This window comes from Dreissena polymorpha, chromosome 3 (assembly GCF_020536995.1).
Source record: "Dreissena polymorpha isolate Duluth1 chromosome 3, UMN_Dpol_1.0, whole genome shotgun sequence".
In the NCBI taxonomy this organism is placed as follows: Eukaryota; Metazoa; Mollusca; class Bivalvia; order Myida; family Dreissenidae; genus Dreissena; species Dreissena polymorpha.
Genome location: NC_068357.1, coordinates 131,824,818 through 131,850,851, shown reverse-complemented (window position 1 = coordinate 131,850,851; position 26,034 = coordinate 131,824,818). Strand labels below are relative to the sequence as shown.

Genomic DNA, 26,034 nt, shown 5'->3' with positions numbered 1-26,034 from the left:
TTCGAAAATCGGCCAAATATTCGAATCCAAAATTCATATTCGAATTTTCTGTTTTTATGCAAAGACACTTCCAAAAAAGTACATGTACAAAGTCGCAGTTTTGGTTTCCATTATAAGTCATTACTTTGATAACAGCTACCATCAATGAACGAGGTGATAACTTGCAAACGGGAGGGTATAAGAAGAGTGACCAATCGTCAATTTTCTCTCAATTCTGAGTTATGCAATATGTACAAATTATTTTCTGAAAATCAGTCAAAAATGAAAGCCAATTTATGTGAAACATTAACGTTTATTGATAAACATAAAAAAAAATATGTGTTTTACAGGTTTTTTAACCTCAGCGGTCAATTGTATAAACAGTTTTAGCTGTAGTTACTTGATTAGCGCAGTTATTTACATGCATATGTTACCGCCATATATTTGTATTTGTATTCACGATGGTAACTCCGTTATAACCTAACCATTGAACTGTGTTAACTTACCACTGTAGAATTACCAACAATGCAATCCTGAAAATAAAGTCGTTTTCGCGCAATTTGTCAGACGAACATTGTCCAATATAGCCTTTGAGTCTGTCACAAAAGAAACAAGCGAACAACGGGCTAAAACCTTTGGTGACCGAGAGGTGGACGTTTTTAAGAGCTTATTGAAAGAAAATCTTCATAAAATCAAAGCAAATGAAAGCGGTCACTCGTTACCTAATAAGTAATGGACAACATGCTCGTTGTCATGTTCTAAGCAGAAACTTGGTACAAGACATTATTTAAAGCCCCATTAACACTCAAAATCAACGAATATTTCGTAAACTTTTTCATAACATAAAGTTAACCCATAACAAATCAGTGTTCCTTAAATCAAGAGCCAAAAGTCGAACGCTAGATGGGGTCTGATGACATAGATTTAACAAGATACAATGTTACCAGACCACATCCATCGTTGAAGTTTTGGCTATTATAAGTAACACTGATTGTGTTATGGGTACACTTTATTTTACGAAATAATTTACGAAATATTCGTTGATTTTGAGTGTTAATGGGGCTTTAAAAGGATCTGTCTGGTTATGATGTTTACGTATTAAAACGCTAAACTCTTTAATGTATCGTGATGCTATAACTATTTTGGTAAATTTGCATTAGCGACACGGATTCGATTCACACGGACCGAAGTATGGTGCAACGTAGCAATAAGACGAAACCAACACATAAAATATCTGTTGTCACAATATTTATTAACGAATCCCGGGTGAATACAGTTGCATGCAATTGCAGCGCACTATTTGCATCAATAAATCGAAACTTAAACATGCTTTTTACATAATGTCTACGTATTGTTTCATTCATTTAGCTTACCGTACCTTATATATATATATATATATATATATATATATATATATATATATATATATATATATATATATATATATATATTTATATTTATATTTATATATATATATATATTTATATATATATATATATATATATATATGTATATATATATATATATATAGCTTGAATAGCGATTTTTTGTGAAGGTTTAAACGAATATCGACACAAACTGTCTTCTATCGGGACACCGGAACAATCAACCAAATCGCGGTCCCTTCGAGAACTGGCATATATGTTTTAATTTCGCTCTCTATATATCCAATCAATGATCATCTAATCAGAATTTATTTTCTCAAATTTATACCAATTAAATCGTCGTGGTTCTGAATTCCAGAAAAAATAGCGAAACCAAAAGCATACATATGATCGATGGAGAGTAATCCAAATCAATTAAAAGTATTATAATAAATTAGAATTACGGTAATGTGTTTTCCTGAAATATCTTACATCTTATGAAGCTAAACAGTATTTATTTAAAAAGAAGAGCATAATAATCAATGATCAGAAACAAATATATATTACTCTATCCAACTTTTCAAAGATGCACATAAGATACGATTTATAGTGGCATTTGTGGCAATCAGGAACTAGTAATTTGCTCCGGACGGTCATAGGTTCGGACATTTTTATTTAAGGTTTAAGAATCGAATATTCGAATATATTCAAATAATTACAAACGAATATTCGAATATCATTTCCATTATTCGTTCCCGTCCATAAATAAAACCAATAACTTAATGGTCAACATTATCAATATAGTTCATTGACAACAATATTTGTACACAATATAATAATTCACGAAATAAATATAAGATATTACTTCTTTTTCATCGATGATATGTTTTCCTTGATCCAAATGCTTAATTTACCAAAAGGCCAGGGTCAACGAATCTTAATAAGGCTCATATATGTTGTTTTTCTCACTATAAAATCCAAAAAAATGAAAAATAGCTCGGTCTTTTTCCGTTAACTTTTTTTGTATAATACATTTTAAATGTTCTTATCTTACAAAGACGAACGTTTAAATTCATCAATACATTATTAGAAAACTACTTTTTCTAATTAAAAACGAACGCGACTCAAATGTGCTGAAGTAGTCAACTTACAAAAAATAATGCAAGTCCTGTAAACATAATAGAAACCATTACATAAAATAGTTCACTTTGAAAAAGCTAGAAATGTGCAATGGCGCCATAAGTTTTTTAATAACATGCTATGGTTTTAAAGGGGCCTTTTCACAGATTTTGGCACGTTTTGAAGTTTGCTATTAAATGCTTTATATTGATTAATGTTAACATTGGATATAAAAAGCTCCAGTAAATAATCAAGAATAACATTTTTTTAAAGAAAAAATGTTATCCCTCAGCAGGACTCGAACCACTGACCCCTGGAGTCCAGGCGTAAAAACCATTCTTCCGAACACAATACTGCATGTATTTTATACTTTTTATAAGCAATCCTCGTAGCTTCCCAAAATATAACGACAACAACAGAACTCTCCAAATTATTAATTCGTTTCGCGTTGCAACGCTTTATAATTTTCGGGTTTTTAAATCGTCAAAAAATGCCTATTATGGCTATTTTAGAGCATGGTAAATGATCAGTATTACTGTTTCCTCGTAAATATCGTAACTAAAACGAAAATTTGCGAATCTGAAACAATTTTTTTTTAATTTTGTCAATTTACCTAATTCACAATGTTTGTTTATGAGCGTGGTGTTTCCCATAAAAATAGTTAACAACGCTCCGATTAGTCTTCGCGTTATCCAATTAAAATCGCCGATACATTAGCCTATACCTGTTGTATATTATAGTCAACGGAGTCAACGGTTATATTCAACGGGGAACCAGTTAATTATTTCATTGCAGAAATGTCATATTTTATCATAAGGTATAAAAAAACAAAAACATTCCGAGTTCACGTTCACGTGACCTGTTTTTCATTTTCCGATGAACCCACTTCGTATGCAAATCTTAACATGAATATTCATGACGCTACTTTCTGGCCATAAACAAGTTGCCAAAATGACGTTATATTTTGCGCGAAACTTAATGGCGTTGTTTTTATTGGTCCATAGCGAAATGACGTTATAATTTTTGCGCGAACGTCAACGATATACCTTTTTCACGGAGATGAAACCGAAACTGAAAATATATTCATACGCTAGATTAAAAAGGACTTTTATGACACTTACCATGATAAAATTTCAGCTTTAAGATCATTTTATGTTGTAATGATAAGAATTGAATATCACTTTCTGCATTTCATCGGTGTATGAACTGTCAGGAAAAAAAACATAATTTATGCATAAACGCCGTCGGCGTTTATTCAAATAAGGCGTAATTTTCCCGACAGTTCATACACCAATAAAATGGAGAAAAGTGCTATTCAATTCTTATTTTAAACGAATAGTGTTATCTTGTCTATTATTTTGTTTTATAACATGACCTACGCTCCCGGATTGAAATAGCGTAATGTTCAATTTTGTTTATTACACGGGTATTATTACACTAATTATTTAACAGTGAAATGACGTCATTTTTAGGAAATGACGTCATTATTTCAGCGAATTTCTTTTGTTAAACTCTTTTACAATCATGCGAATAAACGGTGGAAAAAGCATAAAATCCGGGCATAAAATAAAAAGAAAATGTGTTGGTCATGTTATAAATAGAATCTTAGATTCGTTGTCACTTTGTATTGAATTATTAAACTCGTCATCTAAATAAAAATAAAAACTCGGCAAGCCTCGTTTTAATCTTTATTTAGATGACTTGTTTAATAAATTCAATACATAACGACCACTCATGCAAGATCCTATATGTTGCTGTTATCACTTACGAAAATATTTTTTCGTTATCTCAACATAACACAGGTCTGTGGGGTCTGGTAAACAACGCCGGGGTCATTGCGGCCTATGCACCTGCTGAATTGACAAGCTTGGAGCAATTCGAGAAAGTGATCCAAGTGAACCTGATGGGCACGATCTACGTGACGCACACCTTCCTGCCGCTGGTACGCAAGTCACGTGGGCGCATTGTGAACGTCTCCAGCGTCATGGCAACCTGTCCCTTTCCTGGCATTTCACACTACGTTACTTCGAAAGCGGCAATAAAAATGTTTACTTCGTGTTTAAGGTAACTTTTCAAAGCTCCAGTTAACCCAAACGCGAAAATGCACTGGCAATATAATGGGAAATGTTTATACGTGCGAGCCCAGCAAGTTTCGTAAAGCATAGTACACAAATCGTTCATAGAGTTACATTTTATTTGTATTGTCCCGTCTCTTTTATAACAAGCATAACATCGCTCGATAATCGTATCTAATATATTGCAAATAATATGTTATTATACTGGTACTTATGAATGTAATTTAAAACCCAAATAGCAAAATGCATTTTTGAAGGTTCTACCCTTTCCGTTAGGGGTACTCGTTGTTTCGCATTGTGGACCCCTGGATCACAAAGGCGAAAATGCGATAACACGAAGTAGCGAAATCGCGAAATTTCGGTGCGATAACGCAATATAACGATACGAAAATGTTACAGTATCTCGGATTGTAATATCGTGTCTTTGCATCGTGATCACGTGAACACGATATCATGCTTAGTATTTCTCAAACACGCATCGGATTCATGCATCCATGTTATATCTGGATACCGCTCCGAACTTACTCTGCACGTCTGCAACCGAAAGACGATACTATCGTGATATCACCAAATGCTCAGTCTAGATAAGGATGAAGCTGCCTTATTCTCTTGCTTGCTGCCTCCTATCCACGTTTCCCAAAACAAGGCAACATCAGCAACAGTTCGGGAAACAGAGTCATTCTCATTGTGGGTATTGCAAGAGTCCCTATGACTTAGGTCAAATATACGCAAGGGCCTTGTAAATATAAACGGGTCCCATTTGGCTATTACTACAACTGTCATTAATACCGGTATCAATACGGAAGTTTCAAATTTAGCTGAAAATTTCGTGTTGTTCACACTGAAACCACTTCAGGTTTAACCCATTTATGCCTAGTGGACTCTCCCATGCTTCTAAATTGGATCAATTTATTTCTAAAATTAGGGATGTCTTTTATATTTTTTTCTATAATTAGAATATTATTCAGAATTTTTTTAAGCAAACAGCGCAGACCCTGATGAGACGCCGCCTCATTCGGCGTCTCATCTGGGTCTACGCCGTTTACAAAGGCCTTTTTTCTAGAACCTAGGCATAAATGGGTTAAGACGAACTAGACCCCACAATGTTTTAAATGCTGTTGTGTGCATTTCAGAGTCTTATGGCGATTGAGAATTTCGAAAAAATCAACATTCGTATACAAATGGGTTTGATGTCATCTTTAAGACTAAACATGTTTTACAGAATATTAAATAATGTCAGTGTGATAACCATGTATATTTGTATAATCATTTAGATAAACAACCTCTGAGCTCTATTGTTTGCGGTTGGGGGCATTGTCTCTAACCCCCCCCCCCCCCGGGGTAACTTCCCAAATGTTAGGGTAGGGGTGTCCCACTGAAACTTTCGAAATGTGACTCTGATAAAGTAGACCCATTTTGATACAAGATTAAAAAAAAGCAGACCCATTTGTATACGATATTATTGACAAAGTGGACCCATTTCAATACAAGAAATTTGATAAACTGGACCCATTTAAATACTAGAATTTGATAAAGAGGACACATTTAATACTAGAATTTTAATCTCTATCATATCATTACAGTATGTATATTGAATTTGCTATTATATGTTTGTTTGTAAATTTCATATATGAAATTTTACTTTTTGATACCCATTAACATACAAGAATGAAATTTATCATACCCATTTTGTTAACTGATACTTTCAAATCTATATCATATGCATTTATATACAAGCACATTTCTGATTTAGATACCCATATCAAAACTTAGATGCTCAAAACCATACCCATATCTATAATTTTAGTCTAAAACATACCCCTTATTTTCGGCAAAACGCCTATATACCCGTATATAGGAAGTTACCCCCCCCCCCCCCCCCCGGGTCTCAAACGTTTCTTGTTCTTTACTCCTAACGCTGGTCGATTATTTATATATTTATAACCTAAATAAAAGCTAAAAAGTTAGGGTTAAAGTGGCCTTTTCACAGATTTTGGCATATTTTGAAGTTTGTCATTAAATGCTTTATATTGATAAATGTAAACTTTGGATCTTAAAAGCTCCGGTAAAAAATCAAGAATAAAATTTAAAATAAGGAAAAAAATGTAGCCGGTACCAGGGCTCGAAACAGTGATCCCCGACGTCCTGGAGTTAGACTGAGGTAATAACGCATTAGCCCTCTCGGCTATTCCGCCGGGTACACACAGTATAATTATTTTATACCTTATATAAGCAATCTTCGTAGTTTCGTAAATTTAAACGACAACAACAGAACTCTCCAAATTATTCAATCGTTTCGCGTTGCAACGCTTTATATTTTTTAGGTTTTCAAATCGTCAAAAGATACATATAATAGCTATATTGGACTATGGTAAATGTTCAGTAATACTGTTACCTCACAAATATCATAACTAAAACGAAAATTTGCGAATTTGAAACAACTTTTGTCAATTTTGTCAATTTACCAAACCGTGAAAAGATCCCTTTAATAGTGTCATATTGATACATTTGAGCTGACGTTCACTTTTTGGATGGGATTTTAGTCCGCTATTGATAACCGACCTATTCAGTGCCCCGTAAATCATAGTTGTTATTTCTCCCCGCCTGCCCTTTTTGTACTTATGAGATGATTGTTGAACTATTTGCACTAGATATCTGCGTTGACCTAGCGATATATAATTGCGTCATTTATACCTCCCATAACATGAACCGAGATTCAGGTTCGCTGGCCTTAAACAGGACGTATAGTCTGGGTTTGAAGATGGTCCGCAGGTTTTAAGGTTTTTAAGCTTGTCATTTACAGGTTTCTAAAGGAAACTTTTTTCTGTCACCTTTAGCCATTAATATGTCGTTCATGTCATCTATTGTTATTGTTTTCAATTTCGGCTAACTACAAATTGTCATCGGCATATAGTGATATTAAGGTTATGAGAAATTCCATAGGGCGTCATTATTATATATTAGGAGTTGTTGTCCATTTAGAGTCGTGTTCAATAAACAGTATACCTCTTTGTCTTTAAAAAAAATAAGGAAAATAAAATTTTGATGAATTTCATCATGTCGGACAGCATTTCGGACTTCATAATTCCATTGCAAATAATCTGGAATCGTGTTCTACTGGTTATACACGAATGCGTATTCTGGTACACATTTCCATCTTTTGAAGCATTTTATAATTAATTCCAAAGTCAACCCAACCATTCCTTGTTTTCTCTTTCTTTTAAATCTATAAATATGCAAAATAATTTTCTATATTTTTAATAATGTAAATTAACTTATTAAAAGTATTGTGATGCGTGTTGAGTGAGTTTACCATGTCGACAAAACAACTCACAGTGTCGGTATAGTTTATCACGCTGAAATTCGCTGTACTAGATATGTCGCCATAATGTGGAATGCCCTTACAACAATGATAACTATATGATCACAAAATGTTTGACTTAGCGTATTTCGTAATGAAATCACGTTATCGGGGTATTGTAAGAGTGGAAATCGCTAGTCCTTGCCCTATGTGCCCCCGGGAACAACAAGGCCTAGATAGGTAGGTATCGGGGTATTGAACATTGTTCTTGTTTCTTTAGACGAGAGCTGCTCAGAACTGGCGTGACGGCGCACACTATCGAGCCAGGCGCATTCAATACGGCTCTTACCGACCACTCTCGGCTCACGAGCATGATGCAAACCGGCTTACATGGGGCGTCCGAAGAGCAGCGGCAGTTCTACGGCGGAAACATCGCGAAATATGGTATTTTCTGTTTGTTTTGATGTTGTTTTTGAAAGCAAAATAAGTTGTTCTGAAGTTTATCAACCGTGATGAATTTACTTTCAATAAATTAAACTATATATTTAAAAATGCGTCTTTCACTGGTTTAATTAAATAGCTATAATATGCATTGTCGTCTATTATCCCGTAAATAATGATATCAAGTGCAAACAATATAAAATTGCATAGTGTTGAAAGTGCATGAAATACACTACATGTATTAATAAAAAGTATTTTAATATAGTGCCAATTCACTTTGGATGTTATAAGAGCAAATGCATATTCATGAACACCGACAGACGTTGATATGACAGCCGTGTATCGAATTTTACATGAACATAATTGGCCGTGCTTATAGTTATGCGGACTGCACAGGCTTATCAAGTACGACACTTTACGCACATGCATTATGTCCAGTTTTCTCAGAACACGACTTAAATATACCACGCTCCTGGGAAACCATGCTGAATGCATCTGCGCGAAATGTTTGCTTAGTCGTCTGTCTGCTTTTATGGAATTTGTCGTTTCCTCTAAAAGACGTTTCCTCTGAACGAAACTTCAGTCTTATAGGAGGTTGTCGTCCCATATTAGCCTGTGTTGCCACATGCATTAAAACAGGTTTTCCCATAGAAACATTTTCCCGCTCAATTATATGACCTATGGAGTCAATGCACATGTACACATTTTCATTTTCAGGATTACTGAGGTTATTTGTTTTCTTGAATACGTCAAGTGCTAAAAATGTTCAATGTACATCCGCACAGAAACTCGCATTTCTACCAGTAACAGTCGTTTGTAATGCAATTCTTTTCAACACATCCGATAAAACTTACGGTAATTTGAATGAATTGATATGTTCTACCATAAGCAGTACTTCTTGATTTATCATCGTTTATACAAAATTCATAACATACATGTATTGTGATTAATTCAAAATTTTGGTGTTTCAGTTATGTTCGCTATAAAGCAGAGACATAAGTACGTCAACAGCCATCCCATCAATGTGGCTGATGCCATGGCGCATGCGCTGCTGGCCCGGTACCCAGAAACGCGCTACCTGGTGGGACTCGACGCGCACCTGTTCTTCCGGTTAATGTCTCTTATTCCAGAACGCGCAGGCGACTTTATTTTCGGCTGGCCAAAGCCGTATGGAAAGATGTTCGATGACTTCATACACTAGGTTTCACTCCCGCCATATTGATCTTCATTGTAAACAAAATAAGACACATTGTACACATTCATAAAATGATATGTCAGCAAGATTTATGTATGTTTACTATAGATGTGTTATAAAAACGGAGAAAAAATAACTGAGAGCGGAACTTTATGATTATTCAGATTTAGCAATAATCTATGCAGGCTTATAGAATACGCGAACACATAAAGAACAGTAATAAACAAGTAAAAGTAATTAACACTCATGTAGGTTTGTAACAGGGCTTTTGACTTATCAGCTCAAACTTTTAATAATTTTATATTTTTTTAAACAGCATACATGTTTGACAAGTGGTTGGTGACACATTAATTAACAGATAAGATTTCCTTGTTCCCAGATTATACCGTTGGTGTTCGCCATCCTGTGTTAAAAGTTCGTTCCGCGTAAATAATAGCACGAGCATAAATTGTGTGTATCAACGACCGAATCTGGCCACCAGGCATATCATTTACGAAAGCGTGCACCCGAGGGATTGATTTAATTCGTCACATTTCCGCAAAGTCTTTTTCCAAGGCATTGCATTTGTACTCGCGTTAATTGTGTAATACACCATTGCTGGTAAACTTTGCCTTTTTGATTTTGAACTTATTCTGGATGTAATTTAGTTAGAAAGAAAATATAAAGGATAATATAACTTATCTTATGACTTGTTGTGATTTTACATTATATCTTCGTTTCGTCGCCGAACTACGCTACATATTTGTGTCTGGCTGTCTGCCTAATAGAAGACGTGCAAATACCACTAAATTTGGTTAACACTTAAATAACAAAAATTCGTTTTAAAGAATAAAACATACCCTGCTAGTATTGCAACATGTACTGATTATTTCTAGATACATAACAAAACATGTGGTTTTATGCGTGGCCGCCGAATAAACTCAAATGCTTCCGATGCGGTAGGCCAAGGCAAGGTGCCTATATCACGTGACTTTTTAAGATCTGTGTACAAACCGCGCGTTTGTAATATGAAGTCCTCACACTGATCCGACATTTTTCTAACCGTTCAAACGCGCGGTTGCACTTTACTGAAAAAATACCTATTTGTTTAAAAAATATCATGATACCTATAGAAAACTCTTACGAATGAGCGGGCTCTCCACTTTACCCTATTAAAAATGGTGAAATATTTAAAAAGAGATCCTTAAAAATGTTAACTGGGTCGCGCTTTATTCTCCTAACACAGATCCGGAAAAGTCACGGGGTATAGGCACCGTGCAAGGTAAGAAGCGATGATACCAACCACTGCGCTTACCGTCAGCCTTTTTTAATGAGAATCAACGGACACACACACAGCATGTACAGAACTTATTTCGACCATGTCATAACAATGGTATACAATGTACTGTGTGCAGCGGACCGTCAAATGCTACATGAACTGGCTATAATTATAGACCTTATAAAACATGATGTTTTATGCAAAACCAAACTTCCTTGTATTGGTACACGTAACCACCCATCAGCCGATTATACGAAACGCACGCAGGTGCTTACTAAAGCTGGAGTACTTTCGTGATTTGCAGCATTTTCACTTCCTGTTTCTGTCACAAATAGTATCAGACATGAATGGGTGAGGAAGAATAAAAAGTGTTGTTATTCTTTGCCAACCGTTTAACTTCCCTGTGCACATTGTTGTTGAAACTATGTATGCCTGGATTGCATTGTGGCTGTGATTTGAACATTTGCGAAACAACAGTATTGAGTCATAAAGCAATATATAATATTGTAGTCTTTAAAATGCACTTAATAGTTTCTAAAAAGAAAGAAATCGACGATGTTTAAAGCTTGGCCAAATCATGTTTTACAGGAGATAAATATGCGAAAACATAGAAAATCAAATATTTAAAACAAACTTTTCGTTAATATAGAATTGTATTGTTAAGGTTTTTCTGACATGTATTTCAGCATCGACCCATGAAAACTTAGAGATAAGCCTCGGGCATAATCATTTTACTAAAAACATCAAATATATGTCTCATTTGATGCACAATCATACGCACAGCATTTATTTAAAATAATTGATTTACACGATAAGAATAAACGCTGTTTTCATATCCATTTCATCATGTACTGGTTAGAAAGTCTCTTAAGTTGCTACTGGCGTTATTCATGACTACAACATAGTGTACCGGTACACTTTCTTTTTTTGAAAACATAAATTTGGTGTTTTTTAACCCTGAATCTATTCTCAAAGCCGTTTCCTAATCAGAACAGATTTATCAAAGGAGTTCGCTCTGTGAAAAGGAGGTTTAATGCATGTGCGAAAAGTGCCGCCACAGATATGCCTGTGCAGTCCGCACAGGCTAATCAGGGACAACATTTTGCCGCTTTTATGTTATTTTTCGTTTAAAGAAAGAAATATTTCTTTGCAAAAATCTAGTTTAGGCGGAAAGTGTCTTCCCTGTAAGCCTGTGCGGTCTGCACAGGCTTATCTGGGACGACACTAAACGCACATGTATTAAACCCCCTTTTCACAGAGCACTGCTCAAATGATGTGTTTAATTTTCTTCAAATTGATAAATACAAATGTTCAGTGATCATTTATCACATGATAGTTGAGCCTAATGATAGGCATCATCATCTATTTTCCGATGTGTGAGTGTTAAATTCGTGGATCGGTCAACACATGAAAATAACGAAAAAGTAATGTCCCAAGAATGATAACGATTTGACAGTTTTTCAAATTATGTCATACTAAAAATATTAACCCCTTTTCTTTACTGTTTTTTGTGTTGTACAATTCTTCTTTTGATCTTTAACCCATTTATGCCTAGCGTCCTGAAAAAAAAGACATTGCAAACAGCGTCTGCGCTGTTTGCTTAAATGAATTTCTTTATGAAATATTCTAAATATAGACATAAATTACTTGACACCCCTAATTTTGGAAATAAATTGATCCAATTTAGAAGGATAGGAGAGACCACTGGGCATAAATGGGTTTAACACCTTAATGTGTGGTAATTGGTTTGAAATACTCCAGTTTATACCTCATAGACAGTTTTCAAACTCTTAATATCATTCATATTACTAAATCTTGTATTATCATATTTTCAAATTAATTGCTGAACATTCTGCGGTTATTGACTCATTTGTATACAATCGTACAGTAGTAATGTTACAATTGCAATGCGGTGTAAGTGCATGCTGGTAAAGCAACATCTACATCTCTTCATTAACCTTTTGTTTATCAGTGGAAATTCATTTAATCGTTTTTATTTTTGAGTATGTATTCATTCAGCAGTTACAAATTCACTTCTTAAAGATATAATAGATTATTGTAAATATGTGTTGACAATGTGATGGCCACACAAAAAATCAATCACGCTGAGTATGTTCGTTAAGACGAAAGTTTCTTTGTATGACACAATTTGAGACTGGTTCTGGGCAAACCTTGATGCATGCCCTCCAGATTTGCATGGCCAGTCCACACAGGCTAATCAGGAGTGACACTAACCGACAGTTTGGAATTTTCTTTTAAAAAAGGTGTCTTCTAACATAAATGCAGTCAGAATACGGCCCTCATGTCTTATAAGGGACACCACTTTACGCACCTCATTAAACAACATTTTTTTCCAAAACGAGGCTCTATTGTTCTTCTTTTATTTAATTCAGAGGAAAGTTGAGGACTATCATATCACGTGTATAGATTTAGAAAGGTGTCAATATGGCAAAATGTTTGTAAATTATGAAAGGAATGTGTTGCATTAGCAAAAGCTGGATTTAAACCGACGCCTTGTTGGGGATAAAGATAAAGAAAATGAGAGGGCTTGGCATAGTATTTAATTTATATTCAAGCAAACGTCCAGATATCTTTCCAAACCAAGATATTATGATAATGACATATGCATAACACATCAGTATATTTTCAAGACATACAACCACACAACAATAACGCATTAAAAATAACAACCGCATAGATTATACAAACGACACGTATGAATCAGTCCTTTAAACAACGCCTATTTAACCCATTTATGCCTAGCGTCTAGAAAAAAGGCCTTGGCAAACAGCGTAGACCCAGAAGAGTCTGCGCTGTTTGCTTAAAGGAATTTTGTAAGAAATAAAAATAAATATACTAGACATCCCTAATTTTAGAAATAAATTGATCCAATTTAGAAGGATGGGAGAGTCTACTAGGTAAGATGGGTTAATTTCAAGATTTTACAAAATGATTTCATCCATCGAGTTCTCACAATTTCCACGCGGTCTTTAGTGTGCTCTAGTTTAATAGTTTGCAAGTTATAAAGGCGTGCAATCCAAGATCAATGTGTTGGATCATTTGCAGCTGATGTTGGATAACATATTTGTAGAAAGGTTTATTTCAACATAATAAGGCTTTACATGTATATACTCCAAAATTTATATTTATAATCAAAGTGATTTAATTAGAAAGTAAACCAACAAATGCATATAAATCAAAGAGGATTCACGTCCTGGTAGTCGGCGGCGTTTCGGCGTCCATCTGAGTGTATCCCAAGGTACGGGCGGCAGCTGCAATGTGCCTATTTTCTTCCCTCGAGCTCCACGGGTCCGTATTCCGGTAGCGCTTCCGGTAGCGTCGGACGCGAAACACGATCAGAGACGTGACTACCACGCAGGCCAGTGTCGCAAACACCGTGATGAGGACTATATAGCCACCAGAGAGTCCCACTGACGATTTGGATGGCGATTCAAGGGTTTCACTCAATTCACCCTCTGTGGACATACCATCAACCGCGCCAAGTTTTGATTTAAGATTTGGTTCAGCATTGTTTTCCTTCTTCCATACATCACCAGCGTTGTTCACTACAACAGAGAGTTCTTGATCGTCGGAAAGTGCTTCATCTGGGGCTTCCATGAACGGCGGTTGCTTGATCGGTGGAAGACCGCTGGCAGTGATAGCGCCTGTCTTAATACAATAGTGAACGGAAAAGTCGTCGTAAATTAAAGCGAGATGCTGGCTGTAGCTTTCAGGACAGGAAGTTGGGTATGAGGCAGGGCCCGATTCACGCATAAAGTTTGTAAGCATACTCGAACGTCCAGAACTTTTTAGCAGATCTGATTTTTCTTTTAAGGCAAGCGGATATCCATTTTTACAACTAAAGAATCCGGCGAATGGCAATGCGTATCGCGATCCAAGTTCATAGTCATCACTTACACAGACGGTTAAATCTGTTAAAAATTTCATTTTGTAATATGTTTCTGGGCATGATTTGTCTTGCGTATTTAAGTTCATCGTATTCTCTGTATAGAGACCACCGAAAAGAAACCCACTATTAACCGCAACGCGGCCACTTGCGGCGCACCAGTAGCTTTCGAATTTGGCTGCTGTCGGGTATGATCTAGTCTTACAACAATGAAAAAATACCCAGCATCTATTGCACTCCTTTCTGGATTCATGTGCTGATCTGGTACCTGACTGAAGCAAAATTGCTTCATATCCAGATGGACAACTGTCGGAGCCAGTTTGAGGGTTTTTCTGTCGAAGACCTGCACAACGGTCTTGACTGCCAGTACTAGTGCACCTCTGGTACAGTCCTCCAAAAGTGAAATTCGTCTTTGTCGGTTTACAAGATCCGTCGTCTGCGTTTGCCTGAAAGCTAAAGTTTGGCGAGTCCTCCCGCGTACATCCGGCGATTGTGTTATGCCTGTAATAGACCTCGACGGCCTCCTTAACTTGTCGAGACACCTGGTAGACGACGGACGGCGGCACATCCGGGAGATTGACGTCATTGACCAGGTAGTAGATAGGGTCTCCGGATTTGTCTAGTGCAACTAAGTCGTTAAACAGGTTTTCGCTCCATTGATTTGCCGAGAAATTAACTGGACTGAAAATTGCAACCACCGGCATTACGCGAGTATTCATTTTGTACTGACTTCTTTTAGACGATGCACATGGTGTTCAAAATGAAAAGGGGGCTCAAAAGTATCATCTTAATCATGTTCTTGTACGAGGCAATTATTTGGTGTAATAATGTTTATTATGAGTTATGATAAAAATTAAATTGATCTGATTAACACAGTAATTTCATATTTTACCTGAATATTGGACCACCGTATGTCAGTATTTGTGAGCTTGTTTTCGATTTCTGATACTCATCCACCTGGGAACTGCTTATCGACATTGAGTATTTGGCGTCCATGTTGAACACCTTTAAGAAACTGGCGCTTGCAGACGCTGTTATTGCGATCTTTTGACCTTGATATTTCCTCATGTAAGACTGGCTAAGTTGATCAACCTACAACCTCTAAGACGTTCATGCTACCCGCCAATCCGCTTAATCCGGAACATAATGTCATATATTAATGCAGCCTAGTCACGGGCTCAATTGTTGGTAATTTAAACAGCCAATAGTAAGCTTTAAGAAATTTTATATGGTAAAAGTAACATTCAAAAACACCAGAAATGGGTAATCCACAGAAAGTTTTATGTTTAATTTCAATGGAAATGAACAAAAAATAATGTTAGATTAAATGTTAAGTTAATGTTCTGTTAACCCTGGGTATTTAAAAAATCGGGTTTATTTGTGTGCAAGTGAGAACACATATATTTAAACAATTATGTACACAAGTTAAAATTATATTGACCCAATTTAAAAATAATTTGAATCAACCCTTTATGTTCATCAAAACTGGCACCTCAAAGATAATATCTTTTATATTAGTTTTTTTTAAGGCGTTCAAATTAAATATCTCCAACACCCTTTACCTGAACGAGAGCGGCCCCGACATCTAGGCTGGTAATCACGTGGGTTCCGTAATCCCTGATGAGCAGCTGACTTTCATAGCGCGCCAGGTCGGTGCGGTTCAAAAGGAGGCTGGCGGCGATCTTGTAGAGTCGCTTCCGGAACGCGTCGCTTACTGGTGTATCCGGCTCCAGCTTCGAGGCGTACTGCAGGTAACGCGCCTGGGCGGAATTGAAAACTCATTGAGATATTGCGGACGTAAATGACCATTAAGGGCACTTACATTTCCGGCTTCTATATGTCTATATGTATACACCAATAATACATGTGTGTTTGCAGTATTTTAATTTGAGTTCAAAGGTATGAAACACGATATGAATTTATAACGAAAAACGAGTAAACAAATATCAAAATTACGTACTTGAACGCGGGCGGTCGTAGACTTGTCCATATGTTGCGACTCTTTCACTCGCTGGTATTCTGCGGAGAAGGAGCCGCTAATTCCCACGTGTGGCAGGTTCAGACCCGCGTTGATATTAATGGAGTGGGACAACGTACTGGACACGGGAGCATTAAAATATGGAATAACGCCAAACACTTAAATATACAAGGGAAACTAAAATCCGCATAACACCATTTTGTTACAGTCATCAATATTGAAAGAGGTGTGTCATGGAGTAATCGAGATACCGCATTAGATTCACCCATGTTTTATTCATAACATTTAATTATTCTTTTAGTTTATATTTATATATAAAACGTTTATACAATTTGTAACTGTAGTTAATTATAATATTACATTAATGACTCATACCTCGAGTAGTTAGACCAGTGCTCAAAGAGATCAGCGCTGGTTTCGATTTTGCTCCTCTTCAGGGGCACCGTGTAGACTCCATCCGGTAACATGAAGCGGCCGTCCTCCGTTGTACGACACTGGGAGAAGTTTAGCTTAACGATCATGCCGGTCTCCTTGTTGCGCAGGTTGTCCCACCCGCCACCGGGCAACACCTCGAACCGGTACCGGGGACCAGATTGGCCCAGCATGCACGACCGAGGATCTCCTGTGGGGTGGGAGACTTGAAGACGCGTGTAATTATCAGTGTCAGCCGCTTTCAACATGGTTGCTAAGAAAGCACATACCAAGACAATTCCAATGAATTCATGCATGATGGTGTTTAAAGGGTACTCTGTGTTTTCCGAATGAAGCACCCAACGAAAAAATGAAATTAAATAAAAATAACTCGAAAGGAAGTAATTCGACATCAATGGTTTTTGAAACACCGATTTGTAGAGTGTATGTCTTTAGATCAAAATAACAGATTTTACATCCTACATATATGTAGTCTCTTGTTCTCATAATGGAAGTTAACCAATTTATGCCTAGTGGACTCTCCCATCCTTTTAAATTGGATCAATTTATTTCCAAAATTAGGGATGTCAAGTATATTTATTTCTATATTTATAATATTTCTTACAGAAATCCCTTTAAGCAAACAGCGTAGACCCTGATGAGACGACGCTGTTTGCAAAGGCCTTTTTTTCTAGACACTAGGCATAAATGGGTTAAACAGGTAAAGACTAAAACAATTTTCTATTGTATTATGCACGTTATTTCTATTTTATATTTCTGTACATAGTCATGATCTGAATGGAGCCGTAACCATATGTAACAAATGATCTGATTTATACATGTATAACGGATGGACTATAACAAACATCGCAATGGTGGCAATGGTATACAATTTACATTAGTTGAAATAAATTTTACTTTTCGTAACATGTGACAAGCACGTTGTGCGCTAAGAAAAGCTAAGACTTGTTTAAATGTGAAGCTTTACCTTTTGGTCTGAGTACCGAACCTTGTCAACAATGCTGCTAGCATAATTCTATAAATAACATGTACCGTATTAGCTTACATCAAGCATTTCTAAAAATAAAATAAGGATACCAACTGAAGCGGACCAACTTAATAATCATTCCATTGCAAATGCCATGCAGCATGGATAGCAGGAGCAATAACTTAGTTATACAATGCGATTTTGTTATTTATGACAAGGAAACTTCAAACTTTTCTTTTTTCCCAGAATTATTATTTAAACATAAAAGTGTATATAAAATTGTGTATAGCATCATGATTGAAATTAAATCAATAAAAGGGAAAACATTTAAATTACATTACCATTGAACTACTTAAAGGGACCGTCAACCGCGAATGACGAAAAAAGATAAGTTCTACAATACCGTATTTTTTTACAATTATTAGTTTATATTTATTAAAATATCTCGACTGGTATATTACATTACGTGAAAAAGTTGTCAAGTTTTCATATTTTTATATATTCGGTAATAAAATTTTACTGGGTATGTGTACCAGGTAACTACCGGTTAACTATAAATAACGCAAGTAGATTGATCATCATCGTCACGTGGTAAACCAAGAAATACAAATTGTGCATGCGTAGTGAATTGTATATATTTTATATATAAAATTATCAATCTACATGAGTCATTTATAGTGTGTATATCGTTATGTCACCTATTTTCGCGATGTAATTTCGATTTCACTTCGCGAAATTTTATAACCGAATATACTGAAAATATGAACTTTTGTCAAGTAATGTAATATACCAGTCGTGATATTTTAATCAATATAAAATAATAATTGTAAAAAAAATACGGTATGTTAGAACCTTTATTTTTTCGTCATTCGCGGTGGACGGTCCCTTTAATGGTCATATACAGACTAGAGCATCCAAACCATAACTTCCCGAGGCACGATGAAACGAAACTAAAACGAGTTTCAACTCTATCTCGCATTTACTTAAACGCTTTAGAGACGAAGCATCATGTAGTAAAACATTCAGTTCATCGTTCGAATTTGGAAAAAAAAGCCGCAATACGGTTGTAAAATGTCAATGTACAGAGCTTGGTTGTATATGTCTTTCTTTAGTTATCTTAAATAAATTGTTTCAAATAAGAAAATTCTTACAGCCAGTATAAACTTCAAACGAGATGTATGATACCACTTCATTTTAATCAGAAATCCGCAACAGACTACATGTACGTGTTAATATTTTTCAGTTTTGAGCTAATACTATCCCAATTTACCGATATTCAGCTCTGGATGTAAATTGCATGCAGATAAGTTATTGGTGATGATACAATATTTGTATAACTTATGTAAGTGAAACAAATGTCACCAAAACATATTTCAAATCATGCTATAAATGTAGAGCACATTAACATAAAATCTTGATTTTACGAAAAATAAAATATTGCGGATACTAGTTTTAATTGTTTTGAATACAGTGTTATAAACTGTAACACACTTATACAGTTCACGTCATTGTTGTTGAAGGGGTTTCTATCTCCGTGTAGCCCAGGGTACGCGCTGCTGCCGTGATTGGACTGCGCTCTCCTCTCTCGCCCCAGGGGTCAGTTTCCCGGTACCGCATCCGGCGACGTCGTACGCGAATGATGATCAGTGACGTCACGACAACGCAGAGCAGCGTCGCTAGAACGGAGATAAGAGCGATGTAGCCACCCGATAGTTCAGACGAAGCTGACGACTTGGTGCTTGGTGACGAATCAAATTTGCGTATTATATCTTCCATGGGCATCTGTATTCCAGACTTTTTCAGGTATTGTGGAATCATGGTGTTTGCTTCTTCCAAAGACGTCCAGACGTCCCCAGCTTCGTTCACCACAACAGACTGTTCCTGGTCTTCAGAAAGTCCTTCCTCTGGGGCTTTCATAAACGGCGGTTGTTTGATCGGTGGAAGGCCCATGGCTGTGATGGCGCCTGTCTTGATGCAATAGTGAATAGAACAGCCATCATCTACAAGAGCGAGATGTTGACTGTAACTTTCAGGGCATGCTGCCGGGTACGATTGGGGACCCGACTCACGCATAAAGTTTGTCAGCATACTCGAGTGGCCTGTACTTTTCAGCAGGTCGGACCGTTCCTTCAACGCCAACGGATTGCCGGACTTACAACTAAAGAAACCGGCAAACGGAAGTGAATTCTGAGTTCCCAATTCATAATCATCACTTATGCAAACAACAAGGTCTGTGAGAAGTTTCATCGGATAAAATTTAGGCGGGCAGGACTTTGACTGTGTATTTACGTTTGCGGTGTTTTTGGTGTACACGCCACCAAAAAGAAATCCGCTGTTCGACGCAACCTTGCCGGTCGCAGCGCACCAGTAACTTTGATAGTCAGCTTGGGCCGAATAGGACCTGGTTTTACAACAGTGGAAGAATAACCAGCATCTGTGACACTCTCGCCGGGATTCGGAGGATCTCGCAGAACCCGTCTGAAGCTCAATCGCTTCATAACCAGATGGACACCTGAAGTCGCCAGTCTGTGGATTTTTTTGCCTTAAAGAACTACAAAGGTCCTGGTAGCCACTACCCTTGCACGTCTGGAATACTCCTCCGAAAGTGAAATTCGTATTGGCCGGTTTACAAGATCCGTCGTCTGCATTCGCCTGAAAGCTAAAGTTTGGCGAGTCCTCCCGCGTACATCCGGCGATTGTGTTGTGCCTGTAATAGACCTCGACGGCTTCCTTAACTTGCTGCGAGACCTGGTAGACGACGGACGAAGGAACATCCGGGAGATTGACGTCATTGACCAGGTAGTAGATTGGGTCCCCGGATTTGTCCAAGGCAACCAGTTCGTTGTCAACGTTATCAACCCATTGATTCGCCGAAAAATTCGTTGGCCTAAAATGTAAAAGAGTGTTAAATCGTATTATCATCTACAAATATATATAAAGTATGTATGAACAAAGATATCGAAATTTAATGACCAAGTGTGTTGGTAACAATTTAAGAAATACATATGAGCCTCGCTTTGTCAAAGGGGGTTTAATGAATATGCGCTTTTATGTTATTTTTCGTTTATACAAAGTCTCTTCTTAGCAAAAATCCAGTTTAGGCCGAAAGTGTAGTCCCTGATAAGCCTGTGCGGGCTGCACAGGCTGATCTGGAACGACAAAACTTTACGCACATTCATTAAACCCCTTTTCACAGAGCGCGGCTTATATGAAGATGCGCGTTATTTTTTCTCAATATGCCTGCAAAATTCAGCGAAACAATGACAGTCTCATAATCTCTGAATGTACCTGAATGCTGGACCACCGTATGTGAAAATCTGTGAGCTAGTCCGCGACTTCAAGTATTCATTCGTTTGCTCGTTTGAGCTCGACCTAGAATACTTTGCTTCAAAGTTGAACACGTTGAAAAAACTAGCGCTGGCGGAGGTGGTGATGGTGGTTTTCTGACCTTCGTGCTTTTTGAGGTAATCTTGTGAAAGGTGATCAACCTGAAAGAAGGCTGAGATTGTATAATAAGTAAGGAAGGATGACATTAAACATAGAATATCGTTGTTGTTGTTGTTTTTGTTTTATACTAGGTATGAGTTGCGGAGAAAAGAGGGTGAAAAAGAAGAAGAAGCAGTGTGTGTAGTGGACTTAGGAGAAGAAGTAACCGTAGTAGTACGTGCAGATGTATAAGTTTTAGTTGAAGAAGAAGTTGCTGAAATACTTGCCAAAGTGGTAGTACAAAAAGTAGTAGTCGTGGAGCTTGTCACGACAAAAGTCACTATATACCTGAACTAGAGCGGCCCCGACATCTAGGCTGGTAATCACGTGGGTTCCGTAGTCCCTTATGAGCAGCTGGCTCTCGTAGCGCGCCAGGTCGGTGCGATTCAAAAGCATGCTTGCGGCGATTTTGTAGAGCCGTTTCCGGAACGCTTCGCTCACCGGCGTATCCGGTTCCAGCTTCGAAGCGTATTGCAGATACCGCGCCTGAGGTCAAGTAAAACGAATAATATATAGATATTATTTTATTGAAATAGAGAATAACGTTGTACTGCTTCGTGGTCATGTGTGAATATATCGAGTGAGAATAAGCCCCGTGCATGGTCAATGTTGTCTTATTTCAGTCCTCAGAAGCTGCAAGTCGTAGAGCTTTTATGCTATGTGGATACGATATTATAGTTTCATATTTACGATCTCACCTTACACCTATGGTTTGCTTTACATTTTTCTGTAGATGCATTGCCTAATTGATTGTTAAAATATGTTATAGAAAGGCCCTATTTCTTTTAACAAATAATATACAAAAAATACTATCTCAAAATCGTTTTAATTGATGTCCGATACAAACGACACCAATGCACTAAACCTTTGTGTGCATTTTTTTTTAATTCACGCGTCATGTTTTGATATAATTTGTTTCATTTTTTTCTTTCTTTCAGCACATGTAAATCTAATGGAGATCGTTTTAGGCGCGCCTTTGGTTTGTGATAAAGTCTGGGGCAAGTTTTAGCTTCGGTTAGCCTTAACTCCCGATGCTTGGCATTGACATCGTCAAAGCGGTCACCCCGGTTTTAATCATTGTGCGTTTAGTATTGATGTATTTTACAAACCTACTGTTGATATACAATTGATACCCACTGATAACTACTCTTGAAATCTAAAAAAAACACGAATCCTTAATATACTGTTAAAGGCTTGATTGTTGTATCTACTTTAAGAATGCTCATATTGCATCTGTTATCTGTCCTAACAATAGGAGTACATGTTTTCACAAGCATTTCATATAATTTGATACGCGCTTTGCGAAATTAGGGCTTAATGTATGTGCGTATCGTCACCGAATATCCAGAGAAATCCACACATGCTAATCGAGGACGACACTTTCCGTTTTTATCATGTTTAAAGTTTAAACGAAAGTGTCGTCCCAGAAGTACGAGTTCCTGTATTTAAGGCAAATGCAAGTATACACATCGATTATACAAATTACTTAGTTGTATGTAACCGACCTGAACTCGCGTCGTGAAGGCTTTCTCGTTGTGCTGCGATGATTTCACTTGCTCGTGCTCGTACGAGAATGAGCCGCTGATTCCCACATGCGGCAGATTTAGGCCCGCCTGGATGTTGATGGAATGAGACAGCGTGCTAGGACAAAGGTGCGATTGTGAGCTCGAAACACGTGTAACCAAGCTCGGTTGAAGCGAAGTTCAATCATTATCATAACGCAATAAGTGAACATCATTAAAACGTAAAAATTCCCTATAAAGTGCAGAAAATTATGCACTGTTGAAGTTAACAATAAAACCTCTTAAAACAACAATGGTCACTCAAGGTTCAAAGAGTTAACAGCATTGGAAGAACGTTCTAAAACTTCTTGCATTTAACGAAGTATCCTGTATTTGAAAACTTGGCACCAGATTTTTTAAAATAATTTGCAATAGTATACACGTTTTAATTACTCGACATTCCACATTTTAATTATCGTTTAAACCCTGCGACGATTTTTTTACTTGTATAAAGTTTTCCTGCGTTTCAGATTAAAGGTCAGTCATACATTAATGTAAAATGACTCGTTTATGTTTACACTAAAACGTCTGTTGCTTTGAAAAAAAGGAAATTCATTTTTCTGAATTTAACAAAACCTGTTTTACAATAGCATTAATACATTATTATTGGGCTAATATTCATAATACTAGTAAATAAAACTTTATAATACACATATAATAAATAACAAAAATGTGTACGAAGACAACAGCTATACTTTGGTCGAATTGTGAATCGATCGAAGTATATATATGAATTTGAAATATATCATATTACACATTTATACACATTATATATACCTCGAGTAGTTACTCCAATGTTCAAACAGATTGGCGTTGGTCTCGACGTTGCTCCTCTTAAGCGGCACCGTGTACACTCCATCTGGTAACAGGAAGCGACCATCCTCAGTTGTGCGACACTGGGAGAAGTTAAGCTTTACGATCATGCCGGTCTCCTTGTTGCGCAGGTTGTCCCAACCGCCACCGGGCAACACCTCGAACCGGTACCGGGGACCAGAGTGGCCCAGCATGCACGACCGAGGGTCTCCCGAGTGGTAAATTGGCGACGGGTTCGTGCAGTTTTCACTCCTCGCAATAGCAACAATCACCAGAGTCGCCCACACGCATGCGACAATGTTCAATACTGCCATGAGTGGTGTTGACGCGGCGATGGTTCTTAGCGAATTAATGAAGCATCCGAAGAAAACGGACGTAAATTGTGTATCACGTGGAATGTGGAAGAGGAAGATTTTAATGAAAATAATGTCGTTTTCTGTTTATCTTTGGTCTTGTTATCGTAGAAGATTTGTCTAAACTAGAGTATTCTTTGTAACGGATTATCAATCAAGTGGCATGTGCAAATAATTCACACAGCTACATGTAACAAACCAATGTCTGCTCATCAACGATTGAAAAAAAGTTGCGGGTGTAAATTCTCAAAACCAAATATGATAAAAGAATATTAAAAGAAAACGTCGGCTCTAGCGAAAATTAATATCGTCGTTTGCAATATTTATCATTGAAGCTCATGCCATTGATAGCTATGTTTAAATTAAAGAATGGTGCTTTTATAATGAACGTTAGATTCAATTTTAGAAACACTGCATGTTCAAAATTATTATAGGGCCCTTTTTGCTAAAAACCCTTTCTAGTTTCTGGCATAAATATTCATTTATATAAATTTGGATGTATGACGGTTACCGGTACTTTCACATTTGTAAAGTGAACGTTTGAATCTTCAATTTTAGTACCTTAAACTAAAGCATACAAGCACGGTAATGGCCTCTATGTCAATATTTCTGCCAGATTTATGCTGCTTTTAATGCGTCAAAATATAGAAGCACTTTATAACACAGTGTCATTTTAACATATATTTGTTGCCTTATCGGACAGACTTGAGTTTTTTATACCGGACTTTATCAACGCAAGTATAAAAGTCAGCAAACACATGCGATGCGTTTTAAATACAAATCCCGTATCGTTCTTAAACTGTCCGCCATTCTATTTACAAATAAAACCAAATGCCGGTTACGAGACATTTGACACAGCTGTCACAGCGACATCACTTATGTCTCGGCAACGGAAGTTCACCGAAAGATGCGTTTGTAAAGACAAAGACCTATAAAGAACATAATGCTAGGTGGGATGTTAATCTAGGTATTTAAAAACCTGGATGAAATTATTCATTATAAAGGATTTTGGCCTTGTGCAATGTCAGTACAATTTTAAGCTCTTTTACCCTATTGTACACACCTGCCGTCAAATGTGATTTACTTTTATACACCATTTCACCGTGTTTATAACATACTATTACAAACAAGTATATCAGAATCTAAAACATTTACAACAAAGACTTACCTTAATAGGACATCACAATGACAATTAAAGAATGACGTCCTCGGCCACAGATCACACAATCAAAATCAGTAAACAACGTAAACTGATAATTGAAGTTAGGATCCCTTCTTTTAATTAATTCCTAAGATTAAAAAACAACAACAACAAAACATCTTTTACAGTTCGCTAATTGATCCGACAATTAACACGCGCGTAAAATGTTTTATTTCTTTCGCGAAATCCTTGTCCATGAAACTTAGAGCTTTTATTTATTATGAAAAGAAAAAAACTGGGTATTACAAACAAAACTTTAATAACCTAGAACTCATTAATTAGATCTTAATACAAATAAAAATTAGAGAATAAAAAAAAAGAAAAATCTACAAAATCAATATTGAAATAAGGCGGGTTGAAACCGTTTTTGGATCGCACGATCATAGGTTTTATATGTTAGAAATAAAAATGGATACAATAATATTTTATCAGTAAAAGCATTTCAAATAAACTATTATACCGCATTCTCGCCGCGATTTGGAAATTCTTAGCGCTATTTCTTTAACCATCGCAGCATTATACATTATTTTTCTAGCTAAATAAAATCGGATCATTATTGACCAAGTTATAGCCACCTTTCTATAGCGCCGTAACATTTTCGCA

At 36.7% G+C, this 26,034-nt stretch overlaps 2 protein-coding genes across 10 annotated transcripts in view; one reads left to right on the top strand and one right to left on the bottom strand.

Annotated features, from left to right (window-relative positions):
• LOC127871495 (17-beta-hydroxysteroid dehydrogenase type 6-like) overlaps positions 1–10,154 on the top strand; it is a 52,511-nt gene extending 42,357 nt beyond the window's left edge. For 7 of the 8 annotated variants that reach the window (XM_052414468.1, XM_052414472.1, XM_052414466.1 and 4 more), the window contains 4 exons: positions 4,265–4,526; positions 8,119–8,282; positions 8,997–9,134; positions 9,251–10,154. In XM_052414468.1, coding sequence (XP_052270428.1) covers positions 4,265–4,526; positions 8,119–8,282; positions 8,997–9,134; positions 9,251–9,480 — 794 coding nt within the window. In that variant the 3' untranslated portion in view covers positions 9,481–10,154. The remainder of the gene's footprint in view (positions 1–4,264; positions 4,527–8,118; positions 8,283–8,996; positions 9,135–9,250) is intronic. The other variant, XM_052414465.1, reaches the window with a different exon arrangement.
• A 3,123-nt stretch (positions 10,155–13,277) lies between these two features.
• On the bottom strand, positions 13,278–24,364 carry LOC127871493 (macrophage-expressed gene 1 protein-like). Of its 2 annotated transcripts, XM_052414463.1 has the most exons (6): positions 24,009–24,364; positions 16,993–17,159; positions 16,600–16,735; positions 16,202–16,399; positions 15,532–15,731; positions 13,278–15,320 (listed from the first exon to the last, which is right to left on the bottom strand). In XM_052414463.1, exons 1-6 carry the CDS (start codon positions 24,189–24,191, stop codon positions 13,940–13,942), a joined length of 2,265 nt encoding a protein of 754 aa, XP_052270423.1. In that variant the 5' UTR covers positions 24,192–24,364; the 3' UTR covers positions 13,278–13,939. The 2 variants fall into 2 exon arrangements, with proteins under 2 accessions (XP_052270423.1, XP_052270422.1); XM_052414462.1 differs by lacking the exons at positions 13,278–15,320; positions 15,532–15,731; positions 16,202–16,399; positions 16,600–16,735; positions 16,993–17,159 and adding exons at positions 19,194–20,903; positions 21,305–21,504; positions 21,791–21,988; positions 23,008–23,143 and having other exon boundaries at positions 23,842–24,327.
• Positions 24,365–26,034: the final 1,670 nt, after the last annotated feature.

Coding starts and splice junctions, on each gene's coding strand:
- LOC127871493 (XM_052414462.1), bottom strand. CDS start 24,191: ATGGCAGTATTGAACATTGTCGCATGCGTGTGGGCGACTCTGGTGATT. Junction 21,989..23,007: donor CCTTCACGACGCGAGTTCAG/GTCGGTTACATA, acceptor ACTTGACCTCAG/GCGCGGTATCTGCAATACGC. Junction 20,904..21,304: donor TACGGTGGTCCAGCATTCAG/GTACATTCAGAG, acceptor TTTACATTTTAG/GCCAACGAATTTTTCGGCGA.